Source organism: Struthio camelus, chromosome 12 (genome assembly GCF_040807025.1).
Source record: "Struthio camelus isolate bStrCam1 chromosome 12, bStrCam1.hap1, whole genome shotgun sequence".
NCBI classification, from domain to species: Eukaryota; Metazoa; Chordata; class Aves; order Struthioniformes; family Struthionidae; genus Struthio; species Struthio camelus.
In genome coordinates, this window is record NC_090953.1 from 247,639 (window position 1) to 261,508 (window position 13,870).

At 41.0% G+C, this 13,870-nt stretch overlaps 1 protein-coding gene across 14 annotated transcripts in view; it reads right to left on the reverse strand.

Annotated features, from left to right (window-relative positions):
• TP53BP1 (tumor protein p53 binding protein 1) overlaps nt 1-13,870 on the reverse strand; it is a 47,993-nt gene that overhangs the window by 21,095 nt on the left and 13,028 nt on the right. For 12 of the 14 annotated variants that reach the window (XR_011143817.1, XR_011143816.1, XR_011143815.1 and 9 more), the window contains 5 exons: nt 13,325-13,417; nt 11,828-13,079; nt 2,572-2,691; nt 1,723-1,962; nt 1,098-1,155 (listed from right to left, as the gene is read on the reverse strand). Coding sequence is in view for 7 of the 14 variants with exons in the window: in XM_068959017.1 (XP_068815118.1) it covers nt 1,098-1,155; nt 1,723-1,962; nt 2,572-2,691; nt 11,828-13,079; nt 13,325-13,417 (1,763 nt within the window). In the remaining 7 variants the exon portion in view is untranslated. The remainder of the gene's footprint in view (nt 1-1,097; nt 1,156-1,722; nt 1,963-2,571; nt 2,692-11,827; nt 13,080-13,324; nt 13,418-13,870) is intronic. The other 2 variants (XM_068959020.1, XM_068959019.1) reach the window with 1 other exon arrangement.

Consider the following 13,870-nt stretch of genomic DNA (forward strand, 5'->3'; position numbering starts at 1 on the left):
CGGAAAAATAAAATTCTCTAGCCAGTTGGAAAATAAACCCAACTGGTATTGAGTTTGTTGGCCTATACAGCCACAGAATAAAGATTGAGATGGCCAGCCTAGAGCAGTAGAGCAATTCCAGAAAATATAGGGTGGAAAGTGTCAGCATTATCATGAATTTCACCAACCACTACCTTTCATAACCGCCAGGGGACACCATTAGATCATTTATGGCTTGTCAGGATCCTCATGACACCGCAAAAATATTGGGAATAACAGCTATAGAGCAGACCCTAAGAGATCAAATTTAACCTATACCTACAAAGGCCACTCATTCCTAACAGTGAGGTATGATTACCAACCAGCATGCAATCCTGTGACAAGAGATATTGATTTTTTTTCAGAATGTTATCATTGCTTCAAATCATTATACTTCAGTCAGATGACTGTAGGTCCCTATCTTCCGACTCAGATTATTAGTACTTACAAACCACATTGCTCAAAACCAGCAATGCTAGGCACTGTGCAAATACAGCACACTGCAGTCAGCCTGTCCCCAAAACCTATTTTCTTAAGTGCGAGGTAACAGATAAACAAATACAGATGAAAAGAACAAGGGAAACACTGAAACGTTAGTCATCACGTTGAACGTGATTTCAGTATACCACTGACTTGGTTAGCTATGTTTCTATCAGCCTCGCATCAGAAAACAATATCCTCTTTCAAAACCCTCCTCAAGAGCCGAGATTCCAGAAAATTGTGCAGTACAGAAAGCAAGCAGACTTAGTTGAAACACAAGATGCGGAGAGCGCAGATTGCACTTCCGGCTGAATGAGACACGGATTTCTGCTTTGACTATAATCAAAAAGGGGCAAAATAAAAACGTAGGAAGCACAAAGTCCATAGCAGAACAGCAGGTGTGGCACCAACCCTACATCCATGCCCATGTACTCAAAACGCTGCAAGGGCTAAGGAGTTAATGCCATGGCTACTGTTAAAAGAGCTCCCTGCTTCCATGTCTCATTTTAATTTTTTTCCCTGCTGTTGGTAATGAGCAGAAAAAGATCTACAAAGACCTTTGTATTCAACCTTTCTGCATAGCAACAAGCCTCAGTTACCTGGCAACAGCCCCAGCAACAGCAGAGGATCCATTTTTCCTTTCACTGTCTGTAGGCTCTGAAACAAGAGGGGGAAGGGAGGGAGAATTCAGTGTCACACCTGAACAGTCTCTCCTTCCCATTTCCAGGGCCCCCTCCCCGCCCCACGCACTCCCAGCAACTAGAAAGGTTGACTATCATGGGAAGAAAGACATCTAGGCTTCCCCTCCCAACTTCTCATCATGGTCCTGAGCTTGTACAAGTTTAAAATACTACACTGAACGTTACTCTTCTGATTAAAGCACTGTCAACGCTTTTTTTGCCAAATTGTATTCTTAATATCTTTTCCCTCCTCAAGATAAACAGACTCAGTTCCTGTCCAGGAACGCTGCCAGCCGCTGTACATTGTAATTTTTAGTCTACTGCAAATACCTTTCCTCACAACAGAGGCCTCTCCTCTCACTCCATCCTTGCTTAGAGCATTGCAGAAACAGAGAAACAAATTTAAGTGACACTGCCCAAAAAGAAAAATGAGAAAGATTTCAGAAGCTGACTCTAAGACAGTCTTGGGGAATGCCACTGAGCGGTTTTGAGTTAGGGCTGAGATATGGCAAAACCTCTATGTTCCCAGGTTCCGTTCTCTTACTTTCCAAGCTGAATGGAAGCGACTCCTCACTCCCATCATTCAAAGGGGAGTTCATAAGGTTCATTCGCAGGGAAAGTTTCCCATCAGCATCAGGAGCTGCACCGGAATCTCCTTTCTCGCAGACTTCCAACACGTCTGCTGACGCCATCGCGCTTTCTACTGTGACACTGTTGGTCCCCATTGTGCCCTCTGCTGTTACATCACTAGTCGCTATAGTGCTGTCTGGACAACTATCATCCACTGAAAACAGGAAAACAGAAAAAAGTAAAAATGAGAGTAGTGGTTGTGTGTTGTGAACCCCACCCCACCAGGGTTCAGGTCCCAGTCACGTTTTGAAGATGCTTCACCGTAAGCGTTACTAGCAATGGTGGAAATTCCTATCTGGCCAGCCTAGAGCTCTAGAGCATAAAAACTGTGACTAGCATACAATACTGTTACTAAAGTAAAAATATACACTTTCTTTTACTCAGCAAGTCCAGACTGCTGTTTTGTGAACCTGACAAAGTCCTGCAAAAATATAATGAATACTAGCAACAATCATCTTTTAATATAAAGCTCTTTCTTTTCACTAATCAAAGGGTCTTTTGCAACCTTTAATGGAGGTGTATCTGGGAGTGCTATGAGTTCAAGGAAGACAAGTTCCATACCGTCCTATTACCCTGGGAGCAAACCCCTTCACTAGAAACCAAGGAGAGAACATAAAGAGCGGAGAACAATGACCCCTCCTCATAGAATAGCAATGTTTACTGCCAAGCTGAGTTCAAGTTATCCTACTGAGTCCTGCATCAAGAATCAGAAGTTTCCAAACAAGCTGCCACTGCAGAACAGGGCAGTTCAGTTCAAACTCACCAATCGGTGTGCTGTGTCTTCTGGGCTCCATTTTAAGCTGGCCAATAAGAGGTGGCGTTACGCTCATCAAGGGCTGAATGACATCACTCTCCTTTGGCAGAGTAAAATGAAACGGGGTTCCTAAAAGACAGGGAGAGCCAGGGTTAGCAATCTGATGGGAGTCCCCCGGTCCAACTACCAAAAGCACAGGGCTCACTGGAAATTGTGAGAAACATAACCCTGATGCTGTGCTGTACTAGAACTAGAAGAGCTACTGGTCTCAGGATGGCTGCTCTAACTGATCTTCCTCACATTTTTGTGATGTGCATCACAAATTATCCCAGAAACTCTCTCAGCGAGAGTTTGGGCTGTGATCAACTTGATGCAGCTGTCCCCAGGTGCTAGATAAAAGTAAGACTAAATATCCTGGCATGAATTAGACTTTTATAGAATGCAGCTTGGCATGAAAAACGCTCAGGATTTTCATAGAAAAGAGAGATAAGACCAAAAAGAGAAATGAAGGGTTAGAACCGAAGTAAATTGGCAGAGCTGACAAAGTCTGATTAGTACCCTGAAAACTTGCACAAAATGATGCTTTATCATCAGAAAGCTTTATAATGGTCAGCAGATACACTTCTGATAGCCATCTATGAGCCTGGACACGTTCTCAAGTAGCAGCAGTCAGCTAAGGGTTAGACCAGGAGAGCAGAAACTTGCCTGGATAATAAACCTTAAGGGAAACGATACTGCAGCTTCAGAGCCAGCTGCGTACTGGCCTCGTACTTCTGTTCATTCCTGTGCTTCTGCCCCTCCTTGCGTAGACTCTCGTGTAAAGGTCTGCAGGGTCTGTTGGATGAGGCAGCCTATCCCACCAGGGAAACCACCTCCCCGATAGATTTACCGTGTTTGGATCTTGCAGGATTTAACAGAGAAAATAAATAAATTGGCAAAACGCTCCTCCTCCTCCATCACCCCTTACCATCTATTTGCAAACTCTCAGTGTGGTATATCAGTAATTTGCAGATTGCACTCTTTCCAAATTGCATAGAATTAGTTAACAAATGAATTAACCCTTTCCTCCCCATTGTGAGGTCAAAATAGGTTTTCCATCATCTTTGTCACTAATCCCTCATTTCGCCTTTTTCTTAAACTACATTTGCTCCTTGGACTTCATCCAAGATATCACCCTAATAACACAATTCACAATTCACCTAACTCCTGAATTTTAATAAGCACGTTTAAAAAAAAAATAAAAAAATAAAAAAATCCCCAAACTAAGCAGTGACAGAAAATTGTTAGTTAAGATCATGAAAACACAAATTCAAGATATTTAAAATCAAGAGCTAGTGCTACACACTTCAGATACCACTTTTAATTATAGTCTGATGCCGCGCACCATTTTTCCAGTTACACAAGACACTAAAATATGATTTATACAACTACCTCGCAGCAAAGGATGCCATAAATACAGGACATAAGAAAAACTCCACACACTCCCTCCCACAGAAAACGCTGACCAGTGAAAAGCTAATTTATTGTCCTTTTGAAAATTTATCTTCACCATCACCTGCCCTACTGTCACAAGTTTTAAAGAAATGGTTCAGCAACTGCAACATACTTAAGATCAACCTAAGGGCTTAAGCGTATTTTTGTAGCAGACAGATATTTCATCGTCATGGGCTTTGGGTACACCACTTAATCAAAAGGCCATCGACCATTATTCACTAACAGCTGGCAAACGCTTGCCATACTATGACTTACAGGAGATCTCCATTTAAAAAAAGTTTTTTGTTAAATCAAAGTCTTTAGAAACCCCACAGAATTTTGATCAATTTATGTATCACAATCCCTTCTAGACTATAAATCCACATTTGGCAGACTGATATCAAATTATCAAAAGAACAGAACGCTTAAGAAATGATCAGCCTACACTTGTAAGAAAAGATAACCTATTACTAAACCAACTGATACCATTAGAGAAAACAAACAAGTTTTAATGCTCCCAAGACCTGAAAAACTTTCATGCCTGAAAGCTTAATTGTTTTCTCCCAACTCTATCAACCGTTCTAACAATGAAAAAGGCTACTTCTCCCTACAAACTTTGCTTATATCCTTTAGACCGTCATCCTTTAACATTTCCTTTTATCTTTCAGCACCAAAAGACTCCATCTTTCTTTGGCCCACTCTGCCTCCCACAAGTTTGCTAATATTAAGGTACAGAAAACTTTAAATGCTTGGACAACACTTTCACAGGAAGAGTTGTGTTGTGTTACGCACAGTGCACCAGCGACTGTTACTAGCATAGAACAAAACTCTGCCCTCATATGAAAGGCAATAATGGCAGCTTCCAACTTTTTCAAGCTAACTGAAGCATAGCTGTCATCCCACTCTCTTCTAGGGAGAAAGATAAATCCCACTTCCCTTTTTGCACACAACTCTGTTGCTCCTAGGACACTACCACTGCATGGACGGCCAGCCTGCAGCTCTCAAGCAGCGCAAGCGCAGCTCCCTCTGCTCTACCTCTTCTCCCTACCTGCTGCCTCTACAAGAGGTGTGCCGCACGTAACCGTGGCTCTCATAACACAACACAGTTATCAGGAACAGAGAGTCTCAAATGAAACAAGAATTGTAAAACTGCCTTCCCAAGTAAACAAAGTTTAGAGAGAAGCGTGGCTCCGCAAACTGTGTCAAAAGTACTGAGGCTTGCATGGATTTCTCCAACGAAAACACAGGCCCTAAAAAGTGAGCTCTGAACAACTTAATGTTCAGTAGCAGTCACAAAGACAAAACAAACATTAATAATTTTCAGGAAAGTAAAATAGAACTGAACATCATTATACAACTGTCTAAATCCATGTTTCACCCAAATCTTGAACACGGTGTGCAGTTCTTCTCAGAAGGCACAGAGAATACGAGAGCCTCAGGGAAGGACAAACAGAACAATTACAGCTATGGAACACACCCTGCACAAGGAACAATTGAAAAAGTGACTGAGAGGAGATATAACAGAAACCTATAAAATAAGATGTACTATGAAGAGGGGGTACAGCCAATTACTTGTTCACCGAGTTCCCTAATGACTGAGTTGCAATATAAGAACTAGGAGGCATCAAATAAAACACCTCAAAGCAGGTTCAAATCAAAAGGACAAAGGTCTTCATGCAACACATAGTTCAATTGGAATTCTTTGCCCTAGGAGGATGCAAATGCTAGAAGTTTATGCTGCTGCAAGAGGAAACTGGATAGATTAACCAATAAGAAATAATTTATTGTAAATTGAAAAAGTACTTGGGGAAAAGTGTATATATATTATGTGCTTGCCTATTCTTACGCTGTTCTTAAGCTTCTGCTTTTGACTATGCTAGGGACAATGGGGTGCGCTGGATCTTTAGTCTGTCCCAGCATGGCTATTCTTAAGTTCAGAACAGCCATTTTAACAACAGCATTAACAGGCAACCAAATTTGTGTAGACAAAAGTAAATTCAGAAAACGTTCCCTCTCTTTTTTAAAAAAGACTCTTCACAGTTGATACAAACTGTCAAAATGCCTTAAGTCCAGTAAAAGTCAGCAAGTAACAGAGAAAGGTTGCACAACTTCTGCTACACCTGATATCTCACCAGAGACAAAGCTACTGGATATGAGCACAGAAATAGACTTTAATTATTTCCCCCCCAAAAGAAACTTGAGTATTGCTAGAAGCTAGTTCTCTGGTTGAAGCAAAGCGTTTCATAGTTTTGCAAAACGGGCTAGACAAGCAACAGCCGTTTCTCTCACGTGGAAGCTGAAAGACAAGGAGAGACTCTACTTACACCAAGAATCTGAAATTCTGAAAGATCCTGAGGCTCACCGAAACACTCGGGGTGGGGAGGGGGGAAGGGGGGAGGAGGGGAGGGGAAGCACATCAGTATCGGTTAGCCCAGACGGTACCAACGTTATTTCCCAACTGCCAGTGGAAGGAGGCTCACGAACGTCAGGCAGAAAATAACTGCTCCCATCAAAAGTAGGCCAGCAGTAGTCAACTTTCTGCATTGCCCTCACAAAAAGAGCCCAAACTCAAGGACAGTTTTGCTATGGACCTCTGAAGGACAGTCTTATTTTTTAAGCCACAAATCGACCCCGATTCCATCGGAGACCCCCGCATGCTGGTAAGACACCTGTAAGAGTCTATCAAGCAAGTCCAGATGGTGGCTGGTAACTAGTGGCATTCCTCAGGGGTTGATACTGGGGCCAATACAGCTTAACATCTTTATTCGTGATCTGAATGATAATACAGAACGCAACCTCAGTAAGTTCATGAACGATACCAAATTAGGAGAAGCAATCAATATGCTGGAGGGCAGAACGGCTATTCTGAAGCACTTCAACAAGCTAAATAAATGGTCCGATGGAAAGCTCATGAAGTTCAAAGGCAAACATAAGACTCTGCACCTTGAACAGAACCCTACGCAACAGGACAGGCTGGGGGCTAACTAGCAGTACAAGACAGATGCTGATGTAACGAACTGAGTCCAGTGAGAGCTGTCAGGATATTTACAGGTAAGAAGCATACAATGTATAAGTAGAAGCTAATAGAACTGGATATGTTCAGTCTTAAAATGAGAAACTAAGTAAAGGAAGTATCAGCAGGGTACAGAGAAGAGCCAGACTCTCCTCAGAGACACAGAGTGATAGGGTGAGAAGTAACAGACAAGTTGCAACAAGGGAAATTCCAATTACATGTTAAGAAAAAAAAAAAAAAAAAAGAAAAGGTTGTATAATCTCCATCTTTGGAGATACTCAAAACTTGACTGGATAAAGCCCTCACCTAAGTTGGTTTTGCTTTGAGCAGAGAGATGGGCCCAGGTGACCTACCAACCTTCCTTCCAACCTGAATTATTCCACAATTCTACGATTCTAAGAACATTTTAGAGGAGAAGAGTAAAAAATATACTTGGTTCACCTATTATGGGGAATTAATTCCCCATGGGATAACACAGTCTTGAGACCTGAACACTTTACATCCACAGTGCTAAGTATCACTGGCAAGGGTAGGTATAATTCATTTATCTGAACTGAATACAGTCATACTTCCCTTCTGAAATGCTGGGTGGCTGGTTGTTTTTATTTTTATTTTTTTTTAAAGGAAAGATTTAAGATTAAGATTTAAAATTAAGACTGAAACTAAGCCAAAATTAACACCAAATTCCATTTCAGTATCACGGCTGGCAAAACGGAACCAGAAAATAACAATTACTTGATTACTCACATATGTGAGTAAAAGGCACAAAAACGTATCCATGACCCTGAAATATATTGCTATGCAAACAATCTCCAGTCCCCAGTTTCCAATCACAAAGAGCAGACGGGAACTACAAAAGGACTGACACAGAACAAAAGTTTTACACAAGTGTTATGGAATAGCCTCTGATGTTCCATCTCTGGCAAGATGTTATTAAGAGGCATATTGAAAAAACTATCTCACAGCTAGCATTGTGGAATGGATGTCCCTAACATATTTTATGCAACGTAAAATTTACTTGGGTAAAACGTATCCCAAAAGAACGGTTGTAGAAAATACATGGTACCTGAAAAGTTCTTAAAAATTCAAGGAAGGACCGTTTTGCACTTGGATACTTCAAATGGGACTTCAGCAAGGAACGGTAACAGTAGATCTAGCAAAGGAAAGAGTAGAGTCTGACGCTCTTCTGATAAGATCTTAACGGCACTGTATATCTTGGTCAGTACCAATTCCAGAGCCTGATAAATTTCAAGGGAACATGAACAATTCACATGGGGATATGCCTAAAAGCTACCTTGCCGATACAACAGTGAAACTCATTTATTTGCCTTTTTTTTCTTTTTTTTTTTTTGGGGGGGGGGGGAGGTTCAAGGATGTCTCTTTATCTAGTCCCTTTTTATTTCATTGCTGTGCAGCATCCAATTTTATGCTATTTTCCTTCCCAATCATTCAACTTCACGTTAAGTAATATTTGAGTTCCTGGCGTTTCTGGCCAACTGAAATACTCTTTTACTTCCCCTCTCAATACCTAAAAAGTTTGTTTTAACATTCTGAAAGAAATTGATGGTCACTAGTTATGGGATGTTAAAGAAAACAAACACAGACAATCCCAAACATTTGATTGGTCCTGTCACATTCAGGAGAACAGGTGCAAAAGTGACATCCCTTAATTGCTATTATAATTTATATATGTATGAATAAACATATTGGTAAAGTGGAGTTTTTAAATCTAAAGTAGGAAGGGATCAGATCCCCTAAAGCAGGGGGATTTTTATAAGACTAAATCTACGCTTAACTCAAAATGAAGTAACTACCGCACAAGCTGTTCTCAGATGTCTGTGGTGTTAAGACTCTACGGCCACAAGGCTCCACGCTCCTTGACAGTAATTTGAACTTTATTTTGTTTCAAAACAGATCGTGAGCTATTGACATCAAAGTCGAGCTTGAAAACTGCTATTATCTTGTGCTGGAAGTCCCTCCAAAACTGATTACCTGCACCAGCATTCAAATCTCTTTTCCATACCTCACTGTAAATCTAACTTCTATAGAAATGAATATTTACCTGTCATTCTTGTCTCACTACACAAGATAGTATCTTCATCCTATTTTTGAATACCTCAAGTTTCCTCCCATCAGCCAGCTTCATACTATTAAATAGTTATGTTTCTCAAACTTGTCAGAAAATTTGGTATCGAAAACACACACAAGTATTCTACTCGAACCCTCTTCATCCAAATCTCCATCTAGCACTTCAAATTCATCTCACCTACTTCTGTTCAGATAAAAAGAAGAAAGCTCTTCTTCTTGCTCCTTTTTGAAATCTGCCATTTTGACCTTTCCAAAGAAGATCACATGTTCCAGAAGTCAGCACGGTTCAAGGTCACAAGAACTGAAGAAAGGGGGAAGGAACCATATAAGAATGAGCTCAAAAAGCTATCAGGAAGAAACAGCCAAAGCTGCCATAAGCAGCAGTGAGGATCAGTTTGTAACTAGAAAAAGTAAACAAGTAGTTCAGCAAATAGCAATAAAAACATCAGATGAGCGAGACTGATCAGAGAAGTTTTGAAGAAATCTTAAGCTCTTGAAAAAACATAAACTGGCAGAGGAAACAAGAGAGATGTCTCCCACTGAGAAAGAGCAGGAAATTGTTCTGAGTAATTAGCAACTAGGAGTGCGTAAAGGGAAAAGTTAGACTGAGCATGAGGATATGTTTTTAAACAATAGTCTTATACTAATTTCTCAAATGAAAACTAGAAAACACGATCACTTGTCCTACAGTCTGTTCTGCAGAGCATTGTACTATGCAACAATGCTACGACCTTCAAGTGATAAGAGAAATTCCACCCAGCCCATGACTTTATAGATTCCACAAATGAAAACCCCAGACTGGGGATTCTGCATCTACTAGTTCGCTCAAAAGCATCTTCCCTGCTAAACATCTCATTTAATTCTAACAACGCTGCACAACTCTACTCATCTTCCACGTTACTCTAATTGAAGGTCTTTAAATAATTCACAGTGAATAAAGTACCCAGCAAATCGGTGCAAAGGGTTAAATAAGCCTCTAATAGTACACTAGTCAGTTCAGGGGACATAAAAACAACAATTACCTATTGACAGCCAACGTTGCCAGACTCAACTTCCACGTTCACCAACTTGAGACACAAAGTCACCTAATGCCATCACGAGAAAGGGGAAGACATTCAATCTAATTGCAAATACGGAACAAACTCAATTGCTTCAATGAACTTAAAAGATAAAACTTGCTACCAGGTTGAAAGACACCAGGACACACAGAGTCACTCTTTCCCTTCTGTAAAACCATCTACATTATCCAAGTGGCCTATTTCTCTCTCTCTCTCTCTCTCTCTCTCTCTCTCTTTCTATGCCTATATTCTTTATATATAAAATTTCCATGAATTGGAACAAGAACTATGTGGAATATTTATAGTTATTCCATTACTTCCTCATCTTCTGTCAATTTTCTGTTACCAAAAAAAAAAAAAAAAACCCCACAATTATGCCAACTTTGCAAAACTCCAAAGTATCATTCCTAATAGAAAGACTGCTTACATCTCAAAAGTTTGTATGATGCAATACAAAGTTCTAACGCAACTTTGTTTTATATTACTTTCTCATTCGAGTACAGAATCTATGTTTTAAAACAACACCAACTGAGAGGCAAAATCTCCACAAAATTCAGGGACAGCATCCCAGTTTTCTTATTTAACTGCACAACAGCATGTTAAAAGAACCTAAAATATGCTCTAGAGGACCCTGCTTGAGCAGGGAGGTTGGACTAGATGATCTCCAGAGGTCCCTTCCAACCTAAACCATTCTGTGATTCTGTGAAAAGCATTTTAACGCTAAAGTACACTCACAGCAGCATTACAAAGAGTTGATGCACATAGGCCTAAGGCTCTAGCCAGACCAACATTTTAAGGCAGCATCATTGAGCTCACTCCTAGAGCAGTCCCATTCTCTCTTCCTATCATCATTTCTAGACACTTATTTTTCCTCCTCAGCCAGCACAGCTACCCAGAGCTGCGTGGCAAACTGGCTTGGAGAAACGATCCAGAAAGATAACCAACAACAGATAAAAAAGGGTAAGTTTCAACCAGGACCATTCCTTATTCTAGCTCACTGTGTGAAACTTGTCCCAGCTCAAGAAAAGGGGTGCAAAAGGACAGATTGAGAAAGGGCTGGTCTGCTTCTTTCCTTGTTGACTTCCGCTTCCTTAAAACATTTGTTGAACCACAGCTTAAGTGTGAGTGCAAAGCCATTCAGTTTAAAAACAATATCAAGATAAATTTGCTAGATTAGTGCCTGGCTCAAAGACGCTCTAAACCCCCAAGAAACTTCTCTCTGAGAATACAGGAAACAAAGAGTAAGGAGACCTGGAAGAGGGAAAGTACACACATACACCGCCCTTCAAGGACACTACTGTTGTTGCTTCTGGTAAAAAAAAATCAAGTTAAAAAAAAAAAAATCCTTGAGCATTGCCAAGGTCAGAACATTCTGCATTTTTCAAGTTGCTCAGAGTCCTGCTATATATAGTGAGAGGGTGTTAGGAACAAGAACTACCTATCACATTTGCCTGTTGCAGCGTTACAGAGAGAAAGAAGTAAAAGCATATTACACATGTAGTGCTGCTCTTAGATACACCATTCAACATACATCCAAGATCGGCGCTTCCTGAAAACACTGAGGATTGTACACAACTGTCCTTCACGTTATTCAAAATATATACCTCTGATCTACTAATTTAAATTCACTTACCACTGGAAGGACTAGGGGACTTAGCAGCTGCCTTCTCCTGTGGCTGTATCCGTTCTTCCTGCTCCAGACTCGTCATAACGCTATCTTCTGTACTCTTTGGCACCTGATTCTCCTGCTGAGTCACCAGCATATCAGCCCCTTTCTCCTGAAGTGGTGGCTGATTCCCTATTATCATTATCTGGCCCAATTCTGAACCATCAGGATGGTTTTTGGCACTCAATGCTGCTTCTGATGAAACGTCAACCTTTAACTTAGGAAATAAATTGTTGTGCTGTTCCAATAACTCTCCTCCAGAAGGTGGAGATATAACTTTACTGAGCTTTGGCATGTTTTCTGAAGCAGCCCTAAAGGACAGTTTTTCCATGTCTGTCACCTCTGCAATGCCCAAAGCGCAAGCTTTTGAAGTTTCTTTTGCCCAGCTTTCTGGTCCAGTCTCTTCTAATTTTTGGGCCTGATCTGACAGGTTTTTGATGTTTTTACAAGAATCATCAGCAAATTCCACTTCCATATCTTCATGACACTCTATTTTCTTTTCAAGAATGAACTTCTGAGTATGGGTTATGCTGATAAGAGACCCCTCTTCATTTACTTGCTTCGCTTTTACCTGTGGCTTTTCTTGTTCTTCACACTGAGTCTCAGGAACTGCCTCAGGTTCAGAATTCTCTTCCAATGGATTATCCCCAGACTGTGCTTCTTTACCCAGAGCGTATGACAAAATCTCAGGCTGGTCAGACAGATCTGCAGCAGCCTGACTTCCAGAATTGCACTCGTGATCATCATAAGCTGTAGGGGGTAACGACCCCTCACCTGCTATGCCTTCAGCAACTAACCGCATTACAGGCTTTCTTGTGGCCTGTACATCCTCTTTTTTTGCTTTTTCACAGTTCTGAGCAGAGAGGGCTTGGCGGCCTGCATCCAGCCTCAGTTCTATGTTGTCGTTCTCCATGGAACTGAGTCTCAAGTCCGAGGCCTTGCATTCGGAAACCATTTCTATCCGTGTAGTTTCACTATCTCGGCCAGTCTGCAGAGAGACCGAACTGCCTTCTGCATTCGTGGGCTGGCTACATTCACTGACAGAAAGCATCAGCTTACAGGAATCAGAAGGCTGTGACACAGAGTCCCCTGTAGGCGTCTTTGACAAAGAACCTGTGGGCCCAGGGAGATCTCCAGGCAAGCATGAATGGGGTAGAACAGCAGCTTTTTCTTCTCCCTCATGCCTCTCCTCTGGACTCTGCGTTGGAATAAAGATATCCTAAAATGAAAAAAAGTGGGAAATAAGAAGAGTTTCATGAACTACATTCTTCTAGAAAGGTCACATGCCCCATAAGCATCAAGACGTCCAGAGCAGGGCTGGTTTTAGTCGTAGAACGTAACACTGGATTATAGAACACAGCAAGTTCAGCACAAAACTAGCACACAACTTTTCCTCATTTACATGAGTCACAACTGCCACCTTCTTGCTGAGAAAAACGATCACCATCCGTTATTTCTTAGTACCTCTGTGGCAGAATCAGAAATGATCCTTGGTTCATCTCTCCAATTACCAAACCGTGAAGTATGGGGCAAGTATTGCAATTCTGCTGCAGTTATCTGTTAAAACAACCAAGGGTTCTGTAATGACTCTCTAGAAGATCTATTATACTAGCATGAAAGCCACTTTTAGCTAAGGAGGAGAGGCTACTTTCTTCTACTACTGCAGTCTCCAGTACAACCTTTATTCTCTGCCCTGAGTTGATGAAATTTGTTATTTTAAACCCTCCTGTCACCAACTGGCTGTTCGATCCCTTTGAATAGTAACTAACTTCCAGAATCAAGAAGCGCAAAAGAAACAACAGATAATGAAACTAGGCAACTTAAAAAAAAAAAAAAAATGCAGTAAGTCAATTCCTTTTATTACAGAACAGCTTCACTTTCTCTGTGACAAATGATGCTAAGGTCTACCCTAGTAAAAGCCTAACTTACAACATGGTTTCAGACACAAGATGTGTATCGGTATCTGAAAGCAACGGTCTTTCAAAAAAACAAGGAAAGAGAGCACAAAAA